The 20376-nt window shown below is 40.4% G+C and overlaps 1 protein-coding gene and 2 long non-coding RNA genes across 5 annotated transcripts; 1 reads left to right on the top strand and 2 right to left on the bottom strand.

The window, feature by feature from the left end:
- Positions 1-530: 530 nt before the first annotated feature.
- LOC122014943 lies at positions 531-3809 on the bottom strand. Of its 3 annotated transcripts, XR_006120795.1 has the most exons (6): positions 3019-3807; positions 2829-2945; positions 2617-2750; positions 2293-2488; positions 2003-2220; positions 531-1205 (listed from the first exon to the last, which is right to left on the bottom strand). XR_006120795.1 is itself a non-coding variant. In XM_042571498.1 (5 exons), the coding sequence occupies exons 1-5, from the start codon at positions 3049-3051 to the stop codon at positions 2080-2082; spliced, it is 621 nt and encodes a 206-aa protein (XP_042427432.1). In that variant the 5' UTR covers positions 3052-3808; the 3' UTR covers positions 1895-2079. The 3 variants fall into 3 exon arrangements, 1 of the variants encoding a protein (XP_042427432.1); XM_042571498.1 differs by lacking the exon at positions 531-1205 and having other exon boundaries at positions 1895-2220; positions 3019-3808; XR_006120796.1 differs by lacking the exons at positions 531-1205; positions 2003-2220 and having other exon boundaries at positions 2294-2743; positions 3019-3809.
- A 190-nt stretch (positions 3810-3999) lies between these two features.
- LOC122016119 lies at positions 4000-5515 on the top strand. Its single transcript, XR_006121056.1, has 3 exons — positions 4000-4370; positions 5290-5357; positions 5443-5515. It is a non-coding gene; the product is annotated as an uncharacterized LOC122016119 (long non-coding RNA).
- Positions 5516-6639: 1124 nt separating this feature from the next.
- LOC122016500 lies at positions 6640-7871 on the bottom strand. Its single transcript, XR_006121132.1, has 2 exons — positions 7526-7871; positions 6640-6948 (listed from the first exon to the last, which is right to left on the bottom strand). It is a non-coding gene; the product is annotated as an uncharacterized LOC122016500 (long non-coding RNA).
- Between the last annotated feature and the right edge of the window lie 12505 nt (positions 7872-20376).

Here is a 20376-nt window from a genome sequence, read left to right as displayed (position 1 = left end):
ATAGTGGCAAGGAGACCATAGTCACACCTTCCTCATTTTACTTGCTCTCTCCTTTCAGCATCATGCAGGTAGCTCTCCATGAAAAGGACAATAATTCTCATATCTATATTTTCTAGATTCAGAGGAATGACTAAGTTGACTAATTGTGTAAATAATATGGAAAAAAAAACTACATGGAACTTGCCTAGTAGTTCGAATGTCTCTATTAGCATTAATTTTCTTTATCCTATCTTTATTAAAGAAAGAGCCACAAAAGTGACCAATTACAAGTAGTTGAAATGTTTTTTCGACAACAAAGAATACAAGTGAACCACACAAAATTGAGTTTGAGATTTTTTTTAGAGCAGCCAAACAAGGATGACTGTCTCGGCACCAATAACAATTGAGGCTCATAGAGCTAATGACACTCCCAGCACATTGCAAGCAACTGAGGCTCGATACCTTATGGCAAGTGTTCTAGCTCATAGTCAGCTTAGCGATAAGTTCATGCTTAAATTGTAACACAAAACACCAGTAACATGCTTAAATTGTAACACAATCAGAACTTTGGTAATTTCACCAGGAAGAGATGCAAACACATTAGATGTTCCCATTGAGAAAGTTCAGCGTCTTTCATTCTCACTTGCATCATAACTGGAACACTCTGTGGGTTTTACTAAAGAAAGAAGAATTACAACCACATGGGATAAATTTAATCCGTCAGGAAAGACACTGAACAAACGACAAATATTGAAGTAGAGATCTGAACGTTTGATACACCGTTTCTGTTTTATATGGTTGTCCATACGATTAATTTGAACCAAGCGAATGATGGATTGTTCTTGACCCATCAACAAGGTGTAGCTGAAATTTTGGGTGCTTGTCGCTGTCTGTCCACTGTGCTGAAACTCCTTTAGTGATTCAAGTCTCCCTATGTAAACAAATAGGGCTTGATAGTGAAGAAATCACAATTTGGTTTCTACCACTCTTGGCGTCTCATCAAATACCAGCTTACACATTCGCCAGATCAATATCTTATCACGCCACAATTCAACAGAGAAGAAAATACTCAAAGAGCTGAAACAAAAGGTTTCTGGTACTTAAGTGAGCAACTCGCTCCATTTTAAGTTGAGCCATGGGAGTTCTTCATTCGCATGGCCTTTTTCATCCATTTCTGAAGAGATAGAGCTTCTGATGTCTTATGTGGTTGTTATGTGCCACTTTGTCTACAAAGAGAATTTTATAACATTGTGATGTATCACCTACCACTATTTAATAAATTGGAACCTTAGATAGTTAGAAAACAACATATGTAACAAAAATTAAATGTGCCATGGATGAAAATGCTAAGATGACTGTGTTTTACACAAATAAGATAGGATATAAAAAGTTTTATTTGAGAGTAGTTAGGTGTGCTTCCAATAGATAATAAGAGCAATTAGGCTGATGCTTTAGTTCCAATAGATAATAAGAGCATTTAGGCTGATGCTTTAGTTGTACTCAAATTGCAGATTATGGAGTGGCGAGAATAAGCAAGTAGCAACACACAAAAGTAGGTTCACAAGCGATTTAGATACCTCTGTATAAAGGGTACCATTTCAAAATCTACGGCCTGAAGAGATGCCACCTATATCATGAAGGCATCTATTTGTTTTATCTATTTTAATTTAGAATTTGTATGCATTGGAATTCACTATTTATGCAAATTGTTATCACAAAATTACTGATCCACTTATCTAATTGCATTGTTTGACAAAGTTATAAATAATACTTCTTTAGTTTGTCATCAAGAATCAGACCAATGAATGAAGATAGAATTGTAATAGTGAACCATTTTGACTTTAAAGTCAACGAACACTAAGGAAAGAAACAATGATATCTGTCATGCTCAAATAAAATTAACGATTTCCACAAATAAACACAAAACTAATGTTTTACTCAATGAATGGCAAGACTACTGAACTAGCAAAAGAAGTAACATATGAAAGGAACAATGGTTGGAAATAAACATAGTTGTTGTTACCTTGATACAATAAATAACAAAAGATGACCATGGAATAATTATTTGTATGAAGAATCCATCCAAAGCACAAAAATCTCCTAAAGTTTCCGGTCGAGATCAATTCCACCAACTAGTGGTTCTCTCATCACAGATGGTCTTTTCTCATTTCTAGTTGGACCAGGAGACAGGAAATTATAGAACAGTACTCCATTAGATGAAGAGACATTGTCCGAGCTTTTCTGCAGAATATAAACAATTTACTCAAACTACTATCCACCAAAAACAAAGACACCATGAAGTATTTTTCTTGCCTGATTATGTTGCAAGCCGAAATTAGGACAATCATACTGACAATACGCAGGGTTGCCAATAGATCGCGAATTCGATGTGGAGACCAAACCTAAGCTAAAACAAACACCATTATTACCCCTGCAACCTTTTATGTTCCTTTTCTCACTATAACTATCCGAACTCCTTATGTCCATGAAGGAAGTTGAAGTGGTTCCTCTGAGATGGAGCATGTTACTTTGTTAAACAAGCAAAATTTCAACTTAACAACAAGAAAACCATCTACCTAATAGCTTGGAATTCATGTTTTCCCAAATTACTGTCATTTGTACAAGCATCCATCTGACCTTTTTCGTGAAGTGTGCGGAATTGGTGGCCAGTAATCATCTCTGGAGAGCAAAGGATTTTGAGGGTAATAAGCCGTGGGATTGTCGAGATGAGAAGGGCGAGACAGCCTGTTGCCAACTATTTCTACTAAATTCTAGCAAAATTAACAACAATCACAACGCAACACATACACACAACATTGGCCAGTGGTACCAAAAGTTCTTCCTCATACCTTTCCCTGATCTCTCCAACAAGAAAGCAAGTCGTAATTGTTAGAGGTATTTTGGTTTGAAGGGGGTTTCATGGGATGATTCACTCCAGGTGACATGAGAAATGTCGAAGAATTCACCTGCAAACATGCAACATCCATCATTTCAAATCAGTAAAAGGAAGCCAGGAATCCGAGAACAAGCTTCGCCAACCAGTTCAGTTGGTGGCCTCTGTTGCTGCTTCATGCAGGCCAAGCTTATCGATCGGGTATTGCTTCTGAAGGATCATCGTTAAGATCGACAGCATCCCAAAGCGTCGAGGAAAACCCTGGCGGGTTGCAGTTGGTGCGGCCGTTGCTGCTCATTGATGGCGGCGGCATCGGTTACAGGCCGCGGCGGCGCGAAGGTTAGGAGGTTGCGAACCGGAGGTATAGCGAAGAAAGCAGAAGAGGCTCGTGGCTTGGCGAGCGGGCGGCGGTGAGAGTCCGAAAGGCTGCGAGGGGTCCAAGGAGGAAGACGCGTCGCCGCCGTTCTTGTCCTGCTCTTCGAGATAGCGGAGACGCTCTAATTGCGCGACCCCGAGGCCGCTTTGCGGGGTCTTATTGAGCCTGCTCTTCTTTGAGGATTTGATCGCTGCCGCCGCCGGCGCGCACGAGTTGTTCGATGGAATGCAGAGCCCAACCTTGATATGGTGATGACCTTCGAGCACCATGGCTGAGAAGACAGGCGGAGGAAGTAGAGCAGCAGATCGGCGTTTTATAAAAGAGGAGGCGGAAGAGCAGGAAGTGGAGAGGGAAAAGGTAGGCGAATTTTCCGGATTCAAAGAGATGTTGATTAAATCGTGTCCCAGAGGGGTATGTCGCCCATATTCTCGCCCCACTCGGCCACTCCTTCCGATTCTCGAGCGCAAACTTCGAGAGCTCCGTCACTCCTCATTCGTCCTCCACGTCCCTTTTCTTCCCTTTTTTTGGCTAGTTTTGATCCAGAGCGAGCTTTCTTATAACAAGAAACTTTTATAATAAGAAAAAGAAAACAATTAATAACAAACGGTGTACTTCTACTTAGTTAGGAGTTATTTAGTCCCACATTTTAACTTTCACGATTTACAATGTTATCATGGCTGGCTATTAGCAGCGCGGATCCTCTGGTCCCTCCCTGCCCTGGTCCCTCCCTGGACCACAAAACACCTATAAAAGGTTGCATCACATGATTTTCACGTGCACAGACCAGGCCAGAAAACACAGAAACGCAGAAACGCAGCGACGGCGCCCTAACCTCACGTCTCGCGACCCAACACCTCCGGCATCCTGCGAGCGGAGCGTCGCGTCCTCTCGCGACCCTCCTGTGACCTCCCTGAGCAGAACCCAGCGAGCCGCCGGCGACGACCCTCTTCTCCTACTCCTCTGAGCCCTCACCCTCTCTCAAATTCCTCAACCTCTGCCGCTGTTAGACCTCCCTGAGCAGAACCCAACGATCCGCCGGCGACGACCCTCTTCTCCTACTCCTCAGAGCCCTCGCCCTCTCTCAAACTCCTCAACCTCTGCCGGCCTTAGGGCTTATTTGTGGTACTATTTTATCCTAATCTCAGATAACAAGTTTTGATATTTCTGCCCCGTTAGCATAAAATGAATCTGTTGAACTATTAAGTATGGGTTGATGAATCTTTGGTTTTGGTATTGAGCTGAAAATATTGACTGATGCAAGCTTGTGGTCGTTAAAAAAGGGTTTTATTATACCTTTAATGAGGCATTAGCACCAAATTATATAGAATCCAAATTCTGCTAGTTAATAGAAATTAACAAGCTGGGCTAATTATACACTTTTGTAAATGTTACAAATATACATAAAAACTCACTAACCTTCTCAGGAACCTAATGATCTTAGATAATCCAACAAATCATTCTTTTCCTCTCCAACAAACTGTTGCATCTGCAAGGCAGAATTTCTCCTCTTGATATCATGCAGCTCTTGGTTTTGGTATCAAATTTTCTTAAATGGATTAAAATAAAGTAAATGTATTAGTTATTCTGTTAAATGCTGTCTGCTAACACTATGATGACAATCTACCTTGTAAGTGTATATTTTCTTCTGACACCGGGCAGGATAGACCACAACCTTATATGTATCTTATCGTACATGTTTGCTGATCTTGTTTGGTTTCAATTTTACTTGATATAGGATTATATATTTGTACATGTTTGCTGGTTCTATTCTTTTATTAGATTCTTCTATTATTTGAGGAACTTGCAGCATCAAGCTTTATTTAAAGTTGATTGATTGTAGTGTATCTTGAAACTTTTATACTATTGTGGTACTACCTGCCAAGTTTATGCTTAGAGTGCTGGGAAACTTAATAGTATTGATCTGATATTTATAATAGCATTATAGTCTTGCATATTCAACATAAAGTTTTATGGAAGGATAAGATACATATTGACCCTTATAGTTGGCATTTTAATAGTTAACACTCATTTACTGTTATAGGTGCAATTCTCATTTGTGCAGTTTGCTGGACCACCTCCTACGGCCTCCTCTTAGACATCAACGATCTCGTATGTGTCTATGTCAATTTATATGTATTTATATGTGCACTTAAAATGCTAGTTAATCTATTGATATGATTTCCTTTCTTGACAGGTTCCAAATATTTTGGGAGTCATTTTGGCTTTTGTCCAACTGGTCATCATGCTTGTTACTATAGATCCACACCGAAAAAAGAAGACAACGCTGAGATTGAACTACCTGTTAAACATTTTAAGCTTTCACAAATTTTCTGAAAACTCTTACATAACTTTCTAAATTTTTGCATCCCCTCTTGGCAATGGAGAGGCGTTTACTTTTTGTTTGAAAACTGTTGTCAGTTTCTAAAGATTGAAAATTTTTTATTTGATGAATGTTTTAAAGTGGAAGATACAAGTGAGAAAGTTTCTATTAATTATGGCAAAACACTCAGTAGTTGCTTGCAAGTCTTAAAAGCAGCTGTTGACAGTTGTTTGAGGAAAAAAATACTTGAATTTTGTCGAGAAGAAATTACTGAGAATAAAATTTAGCTTTATCGCTATTGATTTGTATATTACAGGGTGGGTAGGTTATTTCATTTATCTTAGAAGTACAAGCTGCTTAAGTTCAAGGTGAGGAAGTAATGAAGTGATTCACTAAGACTAACACAAACTAGCTGTTGACATTCAATTCTTTTGTCATCTATGCGAAAACTTCTGTATTTCGAGCATGACCTCGGCTTAAGTTATGATAGATTGATAGAGCTGGCAATGTGAGCCTAAGCAATTTTGATTCTCCTGACTAAATGAATGACATGTAGATGTGTCATGCCCAATCATATCGATGAATATCTAGACGAATAAATGAATCTTTTGGAACAACGGAACCATAAATTGCTGGAAATCTGCAGGCTGCCAAGAACAAAACTTCTTTTGCACTGTTTATAAGAGGCCAATATTTCAGTAAGCCCCTAACAACAGTAGCAGCAAGTTTGCAATCCTTCTCGACAAGTTGTGTTACGCAATACGATAACTGCTGATGGTACATTGCAACACACCTTGGCTTGTGAAGTGGAATCAGTGCCCTTACAAGGAACAATTTGTGCTCTTCCTTTAATGGCAAGGCAACCTCCTAACGACTGAGAGGCATGATAATTTAGCTATTAACTGAGCAAGTCTCATTAGCAAGATTACATCAAAATGCATAACAAACCACTATAAAAAGCATAACAAAACTAGTTTGTTTTGTTATCAGGCATGATAATTTAGCTATTAACTGAGCAAGTCTCATTAGCAAGATTACATCAAAATGCATAACAAACCACTATAAAAAGCATAACAAAACTAGTTTATTTTGTATAACAAAACAAGTTACATCATTTAAAGTTACATCAAAATGTCAAGTTACATCACAAAATAAGTTACATCAACTACATCTCCATCATCACAATCCAAGTACATACAACTACAACGATAGCAATTCTAAATTTCCTATTTAATGAATGTATTTCGTCATTGAACTGCATAATTACATGATTGTTGTTCCCATCATCCAGAACATCATTGTATTCAACAGCACTCTTGAAGTGTGAAATAAAGAAGTGTGAAATAAAGAAATTGATCCAGCGCACTTCTTTTATCTATCCTACAAAACCAAAGATTGGAAGAATCCCAAAAATTGATAACGCAATTGCATGTAACTTGAGTTTACAAACAAGCATAAATGGACAACATTCATCAAGCAATTCATGTACCCACGCAGAAACATGTTGATTCATCCAGCGCAGTGTGAAATAAAGAAATTGGATACCAAAACCAAGAGCTGCATGATATCAAGAGGAGAAATTCTGCCTTGCAGATGCAACAGTTTGTTGGAGAGGAAAAGAATGATTTGTTGGATTATCTAAGATCATTAGGTTCCTGAGAAGGTTAGTGAGTTTTTATGTATGTTTGTAACATTTACAAAAGTGTATAATTAGCCCAGCTTGTTAATTTCTATTAACTAGTAGAATTTGGATTCTATATAATTTGGTGCTAATGCCTCATTAAAGGTATAATAAAACCCTTTTTTAACGACCACAAGCTTGCATTAGTCAATATTTTCAGCTCAATACCAAAACCAAAGATTCATCAACCCATACTTAATAGTTCAACAGATTCATTTTATGCTAACGGGGCAGAAATATCAAAACTTGTTATCTGAGATTAGGATAAAATAGTACCACAAATAAGCCCTAAGGCCGGCAGAGGTTGAGGAGTTTGAGAGAGGGCGAGGGCTCTGAGGAGTAGGAGAAGAGGGTCGTCGCCGGCGGATCGTTGGGTTCTGCTCAGGGAGGTCTAACGGCGGCAGAGGTTGAGGAATTTGAGAGAGGGTGAGGGCTCAGAGGAGTAGGAGAAGAGGGTCGTCGCCGGCGGCTCGCTGGGTTCTGCTCAGGGAGGTCACAGGAGGGTCGCGAGAGGACGCGACGCTCCGCTCGCAGGATGCCGGAGGTGTTGGGTCGCGAGACGTGAGGTTAGGGCGCCGTCGCTGCGTTTCTGCGTTTCTGCGTTTTCTGGCCTGGTCTGTGCACGTGAAAATCATGTGATGCAACCTTTTATAGGTGTTTTGTGGTCCAGGGAGGGACCAGGGCAGGGAGGGACCAGAGGATCCGCGCTGGGCTATTAGGGCTTTAATTTTGGAAGATAGTGTATGATGTTTCAGTTCGAATCGTCTGCACCACAAATCCCTGCTCCATCCCTGCACCACAAATCCCATATAAAATGTTATCACGTGCACAGCACGAGCTCACGTTGGACCACAGCACGAGCTCACGCTGGACCACAAACTCACGCGAAAAGCAATAGCCAGCAATCCCTAGCCTCTCCATCGTCCCCGCGACCGCGACAGTCGATCAGTTTACCAGCTAAAACGAAGAGGAGGAGGAGCACTAACCTCACGCCGGCGACGGAAGCCTCTCTCTACCACAGCATCCCCGACGGCGGAAAACCTTCACGCCCAAATATTTCTCAACCCTAACCCCTCGCATCCCCGAAAGCGCGCGGCGTCCGCGACGGCCTCCAACGGCCCCGACTCACGCAGAAATCCAACTCCGGCGACCTATTACAGTTCCCTGACTCCTCTGAGGTCCAGCCCTGCCCGGCGACCAACGACACCCAAGCTCTGCCGCCCTGATTTCAACTGTTGGTACATCTTTTGAGGAGTTCTGATTTCATGGCTATAGCTCTGATGCATGTCTAAATTCAATTAGGCCAGAAAGTTTCTCTCATAAGTTTTAAGAGCTGAGAGGAAGAAAGCCCATTGGCACTCCACAAAGAAAATTCCTCTCAAACCAATTAGATGCAATAAGAACAATATTGGAATGTCGATCAGATGCAATAAGAATCTGAAGAGCCACATCATCATGCACACGAAGGATCAGAGATGAGAACTAAGTCCCAAAAGAAGAACAACACAAAATAAATCATTACAACATTTTCAAATTATTATATAACATGTTCCACAACATCCATCTTAACAAAAAAAAAACAATTATCTTATGACATTACAACACCAACATTAGTCAACACTAATTAACCACCTGACCTAATAAACCACATTACAACCTTCAGCTAGTTCTTACAAACAGTTAATCTGTCATATTACAACAACAACATTACTTAACATTAATTAACAAGACCGAACTAACAAAGTAATAAGGTAAACAACCAAAAGAGTCAGATTCACTATAACTAATATCCAGACCATTGATGGTACATTTGAATTTCCTAGATTATGTCCACGAGAAGCAATGGGTTCACTACCTAACCTTGACTCTATTTTTTGTAATCTTCCATGACATATTTCACTGCTGTCTTCATCAGACAAAGTATTGGCTACCACCCACTTTTGCCATCCATGTTCCCCACATCGATAGTACCTCCTTCCGGGATTTTTGGTCGATCTTGAAACACATACCATTGTTCTTCGTCCGCAATCCCTGCATGGTACATGTTCAAATTTTGTATTTTCGATGGAGTTGTAACTTGCTGATGCCATGAAATACCAACCTATTAAGCAAACGAGAATTACTTTAGATTGCCATCTGATAATATAGCACAATATAAAGATGTTAAATATAGCCTGAACACATATAGATACGTATATAGCAAGCTGATCAATTTTCTTTTTGGAGTGCCATCTGATAATAGCACAATATAAACATGCCCAACAGTTCAAACAAATGAGGGTTACATTTTGTTTTTTTTTAAAGAGTAATCTTTAGATTGATGTATCATGTAGGAGTTTAATCAACAAAATTCAACATCAAATCTGGAACTCAACATTAAAGGAAGTGCAGCGAACGCTGAGGAACGCTCAAACTTTGTTTTTTGGTCCGGATGAATACTGCATATGTGCAGCATTTTGGTCCAGATGAATACTGCATCTGTGCAGTATTCAACAAACTCAACAAACTCAACATCTAACCTATTATAGTTCCCTAAAGGAAAGCTGACACTGAGGAAAGCTCAAAAGATGTACCAACAGTTGAAATCAGGGCGGCAGAGCTTGGGTGTCGCTGGTCGCCGGGCAGGGCTGGACCTCAGAGGAGTCAGGGAACTGTAATAGGTCGCCGGAGTTGGATTTCTGCATGAGTCGGGGTCGTTGGAGGCCGTCGCGGACGCCGCGCGCTTTCGGGGACGCGAGGGGTTAGGGTTGGGAAATATTTGGGCGTGAATGTTTTCCGCCGTCGGGGATGCTGTGGTAGAGAGAGGCTTCCGTCGCCGGCGTGAGGTTAGGGCTCCTCCTCCTCTTCGTTTTAGCTGGTAAACTGATCGACTGTCGCGGTCGCGGGGACGATGGAGAGGCTAGGGATTGCTGGCTATTGCATTTCGCGTGAGTTTGTGGTCCAGCGTGAGCTCGTGCTGTGGTCCAGCGTGAGCTCGTGCTGTGCACGTGATAACATTTTATATGGGATTTGTGGTGCAGGGATGGAGCAGGGATTTGTGGTGCAGACGATTCGAACTGTGATGTTTGGGGCGAGCGAATAAGTTTTTATCATATAATAATTTACAATATTTATAAAATAAGATATGAGTTACGGGTTTATCTTAGCTCGTATGATGAAAACGATTCAGGATTCAGGAAAGCCCTAGAGTCACTCATCTCAGCGATGCATCCGCTTTGTCACGGGCTGCTAGATCTGATCCCATCTCCTGCAGGGAAAGGAGATGGGGCAAGACCTGAGTGGAGCCTTTAGATCAGTTCAGCAGATTTTTGACCGTGATTCAGTAATCTCTTGTCCAAGCAATCGGATTTACATAACGGGGCTCACTCCTACGAGCAATTATTTTTTCTTTTTTTCTGTTTTTTTTTCTGGTTCGATTGTTTATGGCTTCATGCTATGGGACACCGATCTAGTTAGCTGTATCCATTAACAAGTGTGAGTGACTGAATGAGCTTCTGTTGAATCATCCAAGCAATGTGGGGCACTGCTTAAATCTTCTGAAGAGGCACTTGACTTTCGCAGTACAAATGATAGTCATTAGGATGCGTTTGGTTCAAGTTATCGTATATAATCAATAATCACATAACCAAGATTATGAGTGAATAAAATATAATCTTAATCTTGTTTGGTTCAACTAGGTAATGATATAATCTAACTTGACATTTACTATATTACCCCTTATTTAATTATATGAGTAATTTTGTAGAATAAATAAAATTAAATTAATAATAATAATTATTATTATTATATTAATGAATAAGTTGATAATATATATAATAAATAAAATTGATTTATAAATTTTAGATTTTAAAATAAATTTATATATTTTTAAAATATAATTAGATATGTAATTAACTTATTATATATATTTTAAATTTATATATATTTATATATGTGATTAAAATTTTTAATTATTTTAATAGATTTTATTTTCACTAGGTTCCTCCCCAATTTTTTTTCGCCGACAGCTTCTCCCCAAGCCGCCGGTGCGCCTCCGCCCACACCCCTTCCTGCGCTTCACCCTCCACAGCTCCTCCAGCGCTAGCGACGCCCACGATAGTGACGTCGCCAACGACCGCATCGTCGTCGGCGCCTCACTGAAGAAGAACTCCAACTGCCCAGCCAGCGTGAACAAGTCCGCCGAGCCCAGAAATAGGTATTGGAACGCCACCCAGAAGAATGTGATCGACAGCGGACCCTCAGACCCCTCCCCCACCTGCCTCGCCACCTGCTTCTGCTTCGCCTCCACCACCGCCGCCACCGCCATCACTACTACCGAGAGCACCAGCCCTAACCCGATCCTCTGCAGGTGCGTGATGCCTGTCTCGTTCCCCGTCGCGCGGCGCGCGAGGGTCACGATCGCGTGGTCAACGCCGTTGGCCACCTTCTTCTATTGGTTCTTCCTGAGATTTTAATTAAAGATCCAAATTTTATGCTAAAGTCTTCGCTTTTTGGACACAATCGGAGTGGGATCAGCAATAGTCTGGGCCGCTTACCTTCGCCTGGAGCGGGGAGTTTGGGAAACTGGTCGGTCCACTTTCCAGCAGACTGGGGGCTGCTTTGACTCCACTACGGCGGCGTCCTGTAGCACCGCGGCGGAGAGAGGCGACAAAGAGCTACCTTTCTCCCCCGGCAGCAGCTGGACTTCGGGGATCTCTAACACGCCGCTCCGGCGCTCGAATACCTCCGATAAACTTATAAAGGCGCCGCCTTTCCGTTCCTCCACCACACGAAGCTGCTCCAACGACCGCGGAACAAGGAGTCCCTCGTCGACGGCGCTGCCTCCCCTGACGGCCGGCAACTCCGCACCACCGCGCTCAGGTCACAGTTGTCGTCCTCCATCTCCGCCACCAGGATAACCCCACCGTGACCCGAACGCAACAATATATAACCGCGCCGACGTGTGCGGCCAATGGCGTTGACCAAAGAACGAAGATCACAGGTCGGAGGGGCACGATCGCGCGAGGGGCCATGATGAAGACGACGGGGAAGACCGGCATCGACGCCGGTGGGACCATGAGCCTGCCTACGCGCGTGTCCATCGTCTCTGCCTGCTGCACCGAGCAGGTCGAGAGCTGCGTGAGGCAGCAACTGAGCATGATGGTCGATGTGAAGATAGGAAGAAGCTTCATCACCTTGACGTCCTCCACTTCCTGCCATGAGCAGGAGAGCGAGCGGTGGAGCGGCCGCCCTTCTACCGCCCGGTCCAGCCACTTGAGCTCCTCGCTCCGACTTTCTTCTTCTCATATTATGAGGGGAGAAGGATATTTTTGGAAAAAAATATTGATAACCCTGGAATCGCAGAAAACCTAAGATTTTCAAGGTTTTATGATTCCTGATTATATTCCCTAATTGTTGATGTGGCAGGAATATTGCATTACCAGGTATCACCAATTACTTAAACCAAACAAGGTTATCATTGATAACCAACTAAGGTTATCAGCGATAACCCCGAACTAAACACGCCCTTAGAGTAATTGGAAAAAGGATGCTTCTAGAAGCGATGACCGGGGAATGGAAAACTCTCCTCGAAAAGCATTTGTTAGCGGAGGAAAAGCTAAAACTAATCATGGCCTATGTGGTTAGAGGGAGTTAGCTATCAGTTCGAATCGTCTGCACCACAAATCCCTGCTCCATCCCTGCACCACAAATCCCATATAAAATGTTATCACTGTTGGTTGCTACTCGGAAAGCCTATAGGTTCCATTGTACAAAAATTTTGTACAAAGGTCTGAACCTTTTCCTAGCTACCATGTGTTCTTTTAAATTAAATTTTGGATCTCCTGCGGAACTTAACACGTTTGATCCAAAACTTAATCTATTTGTTCTTTTAGGTTTTGACTTGGATCTCCTGCGGAACTTAACACGTTCGACCCAAGTCTCCTTAAGTTATTAATTCCATTAAATATCAATTTCCATAAAAGGTTCCCAGTACTGACGTGGCGAGGCACATGACCTTCTTGGATATGGGAGCAACCACCACCGACTAGACAAAACCTTTAATAGAAAGCTAATATTTAATTTCCTAAAATAACTTTAGGTTAACCAAAGAGAACAATCAAATCACAAGGAAAAGAAAGAAACAAAAGAACACAACTTCGAAAAACCATATTCAAATACTAGAACGTAAGCCTCTTGTATTTGGTATTATTTCCATAAATAACTAGCATGATGCGGAAATAGAAATTCCTAGTTATACCTTGTAGACAAACCTCTTGATCTTCTACCGTATTCCTCTTCTAACCTCGGACGTTGTGTGGGCAACGATCTTCCAAGATGAGAAACCACCAACCACCTTCTTCTCCTCCAAGCAAGGTTCGGCCACAAAGAGAAACTTCACCAAGGAGGAAAAACAAAATACTAACCAAGCTCCAAGAGATGCTAGCTTTCTCTCCTTCTTCTTCTTCTCCGAGTAGTATCCGGCCACCACAAGAACTCCAAGGGAGAGGGAGAGGTTCGGCCACCACAAGAGGAAGAGAAGGAGATGATGGCCAGCCACACCAAGGAACAAAAGAGGGAGAGGAATAATAGATGTTGTGTCTTGTGAAGGCACCCTCACCCCTTCTTTTATATTCCTTGGCCTAGGTAAATTAGGAAATTTAATTACAATAAATTTTCCTTAATTTCCTTGACATGATTTAATTGAGAAAATAAAATAATATTTCCCAATTAAACAATGATGGCCGGCCACATCAAGAGGAAACAAATTGGACAAGTTTTAATCAACAATTAAAACTTTCCTTATTTGTTTCCAGAAATTTTAAAATAAAATTTCTCTTTAAAAATCTCTTCATGGTTAATAAAAGGAAATATCTATAATTTTAATTTTATTAACATGTGAATAATTTTAAAGAGAAAATAAAAACTCTCCAATCTACAAATAAGGAAAGAGATCTAATCTCTTTCTTTAATCTTTTGTAAAACTTTTACAAGAGAAATATTTTAATTTTAATTCTCTTTAAAATATATCTTCCACATAATAATAAAATCTAAAATTAAATTTCTCTTTTATTTAATTATGGCCGGCCCTACTAGCTTGGGTTCAAGCTAGGGCCACCATAAACCAGCTTAGGCCGGCCCTAGCTTGGTTCCCAAGCTAGCTTGGCCGGCCCCTTTAGGTGGGTATAAAAGGTGGGTATATGTGGGTATAGTACTCTATAAATAAGAGGCTACGATAGGGACCGAGAGGAGGAATTGGTTTTGGTCTCCGATAAAATTAAGCATCCCGTGTTCGCCAACACACAACTTAATTTTATCAATGATAATTCATTCCACTAGAGAACTATCATTGAACTACCGCACCAATCCCAAATTACATTTTGGGCTCCTTCTTATTATGAGTGTGTTAGTCTCCGTGTTTAAGATATCGAATGTCCACTAATTAAGTGAGTTACCGACAACTCATTTAATTAATATCTAAGTCCAAGAGTAGTACCACTCAACCTTATTATCATGTCCGACTAAGTCCACCTGCAGGTTTAACATGACAATCTTTATGAGCTCCTCTTGAGGACATTATCAACCTAGTATCACTAGGACACAGTTTCCTTCTATAATCAACAACACACACTATGAGTGATACCATTTCCCAATTTATCGGGTTTATTGATTCATCGAACTAAATCTCACCCATTGATAAATTAAAGAAATAAATATCAAACATATGTGCTTGTTATTATATTAGGATTAAGAGCACACACTTCCATAATAACTGAGGTCTTTGTTCCTTTATAAAGTCAGTATAAAAGGAACGACCTCAAATGGTCCTACTCAATACACTCTGAGTGTACTAGTGTAATTATATAGTCAAGATAAACTAATACCTAATTACACTACGACTTTCTAATGGTTTGTTCCTTTCCATTCTGGTCGTGAGCTATTGTTTATAATTTATAAGGTACTGATAACATCATCTTCTGTATGTGACACCACATACTATGTTATCTACAATATAAATTAAATGAACAACTACAAACAAATGTAGATAATTAGACCAAATGTGATTCTTTATTCATAATGAATGTTTACAAAGCTTAGGCTCTCGATACACTCCAACAATCTCCCACTTATACTAATGACTAAGTCGCCATATCTTCTACCATACATCTGATTCCCATTCCTCCACATGCCGATCGAAAGCTTAGGAAGGGCCTTAGTGAAAGGATCTGCCAGTTATCCACGATGCAATCTTGGCGATGACAACTTCTCCTCGCTCACGATATCTCTTATCAAATGGTACTTGCGCTCTATATGTTTACTTGCCTTATGGGCTCGTGGTTCCTTCGAGTTTGCAATTGCACTGTTATCACAATAAATTGTGATGATTTTGGGCAAACCAGAATTACATCTAAGTCCATTAGAAAGTTCCCGAGCCATACCGCTTCTTTACGCCTCGAGGTCGCTACATACTCAACTTCCATGGTTGAGTCCAAAACGTTTAACACTCCTCCATGAAATGGCTCCACCTCCTAAAGTAAACACATAGCCGATGTAGACTTACTATTATCTGATTGAAAATCAAAATCCTGTAACCCACAAGGAGCAAATCATCCGCTTGGTAAACTAGCATATAATCCCTAGTCCTTCTCGTGTACTTTAATATATGCTTTACCGCATCCAATGTCCTTGTCGAGTTACTCGATATCTCGACCATGCCTACCAAGAAATGATATCGTGTCTCATACATAGCATTGCATACATTAGGCTTCCTACACCAAGCATAAGGAACTGCTTTCATGTCCTCTATCTCTTTGATGTCTTTGGAGACATCTCTTTAGATAGAGCTACTCCATGTCTAAAAGGTAAGAAACCTTTCGAGTCTTGCATGCTAAAACGAGCAAGGATTGTATCTATATATGAAGCTTGGGATAGACACAACATTCTTTTCTTGCGATCCCTTATAACTTTGATCCCAAGAATGTGCACATTCTCCTAAGTCCTTCATATCAAATTGTTTGGACAACCATACCCTTACGTCGATAATACCTTGACATTGTTGCCAATTAACAAAATATCATCTACGATAGTACAAGAAATACCACCACGTTTCCGTTACACTTCTTATATACACAAGACTCATCCGGACTTTGAATAAATCCATATGATGGATTACTTCATTAAACCGGATGTTCCAAGACTTGAAGCTTGCTTCATCCATAAATGGACCGATTGAGCTTGCATACTAGATGCTCTTTGCCTTTTCAATAAATCCTTCCGTTGCTTCATATGGATGTTCTCTTCAAGACTTCCATTAAGGAAAGTCGCCTTGACATCCATTTGCCAAATCTCATAATCCATATGAGCAAAGAATGGATAAGAGTATCCGGATAGACTTAAGCATGGCTACCGTGAAAAGGTTTCATAATCAATTCCCTCTTTCGAGTGTACCCTTTCGCAACAAGCCTAGCTTTGAAGGTTTCTACCTTCCGTCTCCCTCTTTTCCTTTGTAAATCCACTTGCATCCAACGGCTTTTACACCATCGTGTGGTTCTACAAGCTCCTGACCTTATTAGAGTACATGGACTCTATTTCGAATTCATTGCCTTTTGCCAAGATGTCGCATCTATATCTTGGAGTGCTTATCATATGGGATCGGGTTCATGTTTACCCGGATCAAGTCCAAGACTCTCCCAAAACATGAATCTTTCAGTCGCATTACAACCCTCCCACTACGACGAGGCACCGCCTGTGGTTGTGTATCATGTGCGACACGTGTTGCGGTCTCTTGTGGTACTTCATCTTGTCGCTGAAGTAGACATGTCCTCTCTAAGTTCTTCTAAAACAACTTTACTCGGGCTTGTGATCCATTATATAGTCTTCTTCTAAAAACGGGCATTGGTGCTAACAATGACCTTCCGGTCTTTAGGACTATAAAATAAACCACCTTCGCTCCTTTGGGATATCCTACAAACACGCGAACTTCACGAGATTCTAACTTATCAAGATCTGGTTTCAGACATGTGTGGACTACCCCATATCCGAATATGTCTTAGACGGGTTTTCGCCCATTCCACAATTCTATGGGAGTAGAAGAAACCGATTTAGAAGGTACTAAGTTCGAACGATATTTCTAGAGCATATCCCCAAACGAATTTGGTAATTCGAATAACTCATCATTGATCTAACCATCTCCATAAGAGTCCTATTCCTTCGCTCGCCACACCATTCTTGTTCCAGCGCAAATTGGGATTGAATCCCGACCTCGATAAGTAATTCCTAAACTCTCCTAAGAGGTATTCGCCACCACGATCCGATCAGAGTGTCTTGATACTTTTACCTAGTCGCTTCTCCACATCGCCTTGTATTCTTTGAACTTATCAAAGCACTCGGACTTGTGGCGCATTAGGTAAATGTATCCATATCTTGAATAATCGTCTATGAAAGAGACAAAATATTCAAAACCTCCCTGGACAGACATAGGACCACATAAATCGAGTGAACCAACTCTAACACTTCTTTGGCTCTATACCCCTTGGCTTTGAACGGCCTCTTGGTCATTTTACCTTCTAAGCAAGATTCACAAGTTGGAAAATTTTCCAACTCTAATGAACTTAAAAGTCCATCGACTATAAGCCTCTGAATCCTACTTAAGTTAATATGACCAAGCCTTAGATGCCAAAGATATGCTTGGTTCATTTCTGAAGGTTCTTTTCTCTTATTAGAATTAGAAGATGAATTATGAATTTCCATGTTTTGCTTTGTGGAAGAATTTGGATTTAAAATATACAAATTGCCAACTAATGCACCAGAATAGATAATCACTTTATTTCTTTTAATAACTACATCGTTACTAAAAGAAACCGAATATCCATCTAAAAACAGTTTAGAAACCGAAATTAAATTCTTTCTAAAGCTGGGTACATAAAGACAATTTCTTAAAACCAAATTTCTATTTCTACTAAAAATAAGTAGACGTCTCCCATTGCAACAGCCGCCACCTTAGTAGCATTGCCCATGTAGACGGTAATCTCCCTTCAGATAGTCGTCGGGTTTCCTGGAACCCCTGCAATGAATCTACACACCAGGCGCTGGTAGATAACACCGCTAAACATGTTTCAACAACTAGAGTATGAGATATACCTTTGTTTTGGTTCTTACGAGGACAGCCCGCCTTGTCTGCTTATAGATGAAGCACTTGCCCTTCTTCTTCTTCATTCCTAATCCCGTACTCGAGATTTATTCACTTTCTTTCCTGACCAGTTTGTTTCTTCTTCTTCTTACCTTCGGTTTAGAAGTAGAACCATTTTCAACATAGTGAATTGAGGTTAAATAACCCTTCTCTTGAAGTTTCAGTAGTTTCCCTAATGAATAAATCCTTTTATTCATATTATAGTTCAAACGGAACTGCAAAACTTAGGTAGGGTTTGGAGGATCATATCGATCCGGGTTTCCCATCAATTTCTCCTCCAAGGATCTCTATTCGTTCGGATAAGCCATCATGTTTAGGATATGATCCCTTACAGAGTACCCTCTTGCATGGTGGTGTCATTATCTTTCTCATAGCTTCTTGTCTAGAAGCCCTATCCCGATGACCAAAGAGTTCCTTGAGATTGTTCATAATATCATAAGTCGTTGGTAAATCTTTATGTCGATGTTGCAATACATTTGACATTGAAGCCAAAATGTAACACCGCGCCATCTCATCCGCTTTTACCCATTTCCTATGATATTCAATCTCCTCTTGGGTAGATTCACCAGTGGGTGCATCAGGCAATGCTCAATCAGTACAAATTTATAGCTTTCAGCAGTAAGAACAATATCCAGGTTTCTTTTCCAATCTATGTAATTTGGTCCAGTAAGTCTATTTTGTTGAAGTATGATGGACAGTGGGTTGAAAGTCATCCTAAGAATCACAAATAACTTTTGGTCAGAACTCTAAATTTAGAATAATATTGATTCCTCAAACAATACTATTTTAAATTAACCAACACCTTAAACCACCGTGAATTTTGTATGCCACGTTAGTGTGGACGTATACAAATTCAACATTTGTAAAAGGAGGGTTTTAACCCATTAATTTTATTATCTTGTCAACCTAACTTTTTGATAAATAAAATTAATAGTTGGTATTATTTGGTCACACAAATAATAGCAGTGACTCCGTTGGGGAGGATACTATTAGATGTGTCTAAGTGTACACTATTACTTGACACTAAGTCCATTAATAAGATTATGTCCCTTCCGTTGGGGAAGATCACACGCTCTTAATTAACTTCCTATAGTCATCCATAAATGGAAGTCTGTTCTAGTGATCCGCAAACAAGCTCATCCGTTATGGAGGAAGGCACTCAGAGCCAACGCGCAAGCTCGTTTGCATCACTTACAAACTAGTAATGGAGACCATGGGATTTACTTAAAAATCCCTCTCCCACTTAGTTATTTATAAATGAGGAATTTTAACTATGCTAGCCTACTAAACTTGTAAACTAACATGCACACACAGCACAATATAAAAGCAATAAATAGAAAATCTAATTTTCAACTATTATGGCTTTTATCTTTAATTGTCCTCCGTGTGTTGTCATCCGAAGTTGCTGCCATATTTGGCCATCGCCACCGGGTCTAACTGTCGCATCCATCTTGCTCCGAGTTCCGCTGCGCCTCTGGTCCTTAGAAGGTTCCACGCTTTGCAAGATTCGATCCGCGACATAAATAGAATTTTACATTTTGATCCTATATTCCATAAAAGGAATGTACATGTATCTAGATCAAAAATAAAATCCTAATAAAACTAAATACAGCTCCTGCTGTATTTTAATACAATCATGCACACACATATAAATTGCCCTTGACATGTCCAAGGGTCCAATCACACACATAATTAACTAAAAGCCATAATAGTTGGATCCTGCATCCATAGAGTTAGCACATCCTACTATTAACCTGCCTAAATTATGTATGACATGTGCATAATTAAACTAAATACCAAATACACAGAGGCTAAACCCTAGCTCTGATACCAATTGTTGGTTGCTACTCGGAAAGCCTATAGGTTCCATTGTACAAAAATTTTGTACAAAGGTCTGAACCTTTTCCTAGCTACCATGTGTTCTTTTAAATTAAATTTTGGATCTCCTGCGGAACTTAAC

This window comes from Zingiber officinale, chromosome 8B, assembly GCF_018446385.1.
Source record: "Zingiber officinale cultivar Zhangliang chromosome 8B, Zo_v1.1, whole genome shotgun sequence".
Lineage (NCBI taxonomy): Eukaryota > Viridiplantae > Streptophyta > Magnoliopsida > Zingiberales > Zingiberaceae > Zingiber > Zingiber officinale.
This window is presented reverse-complemented; position numbering and strand designations above follow the sequence as displayed.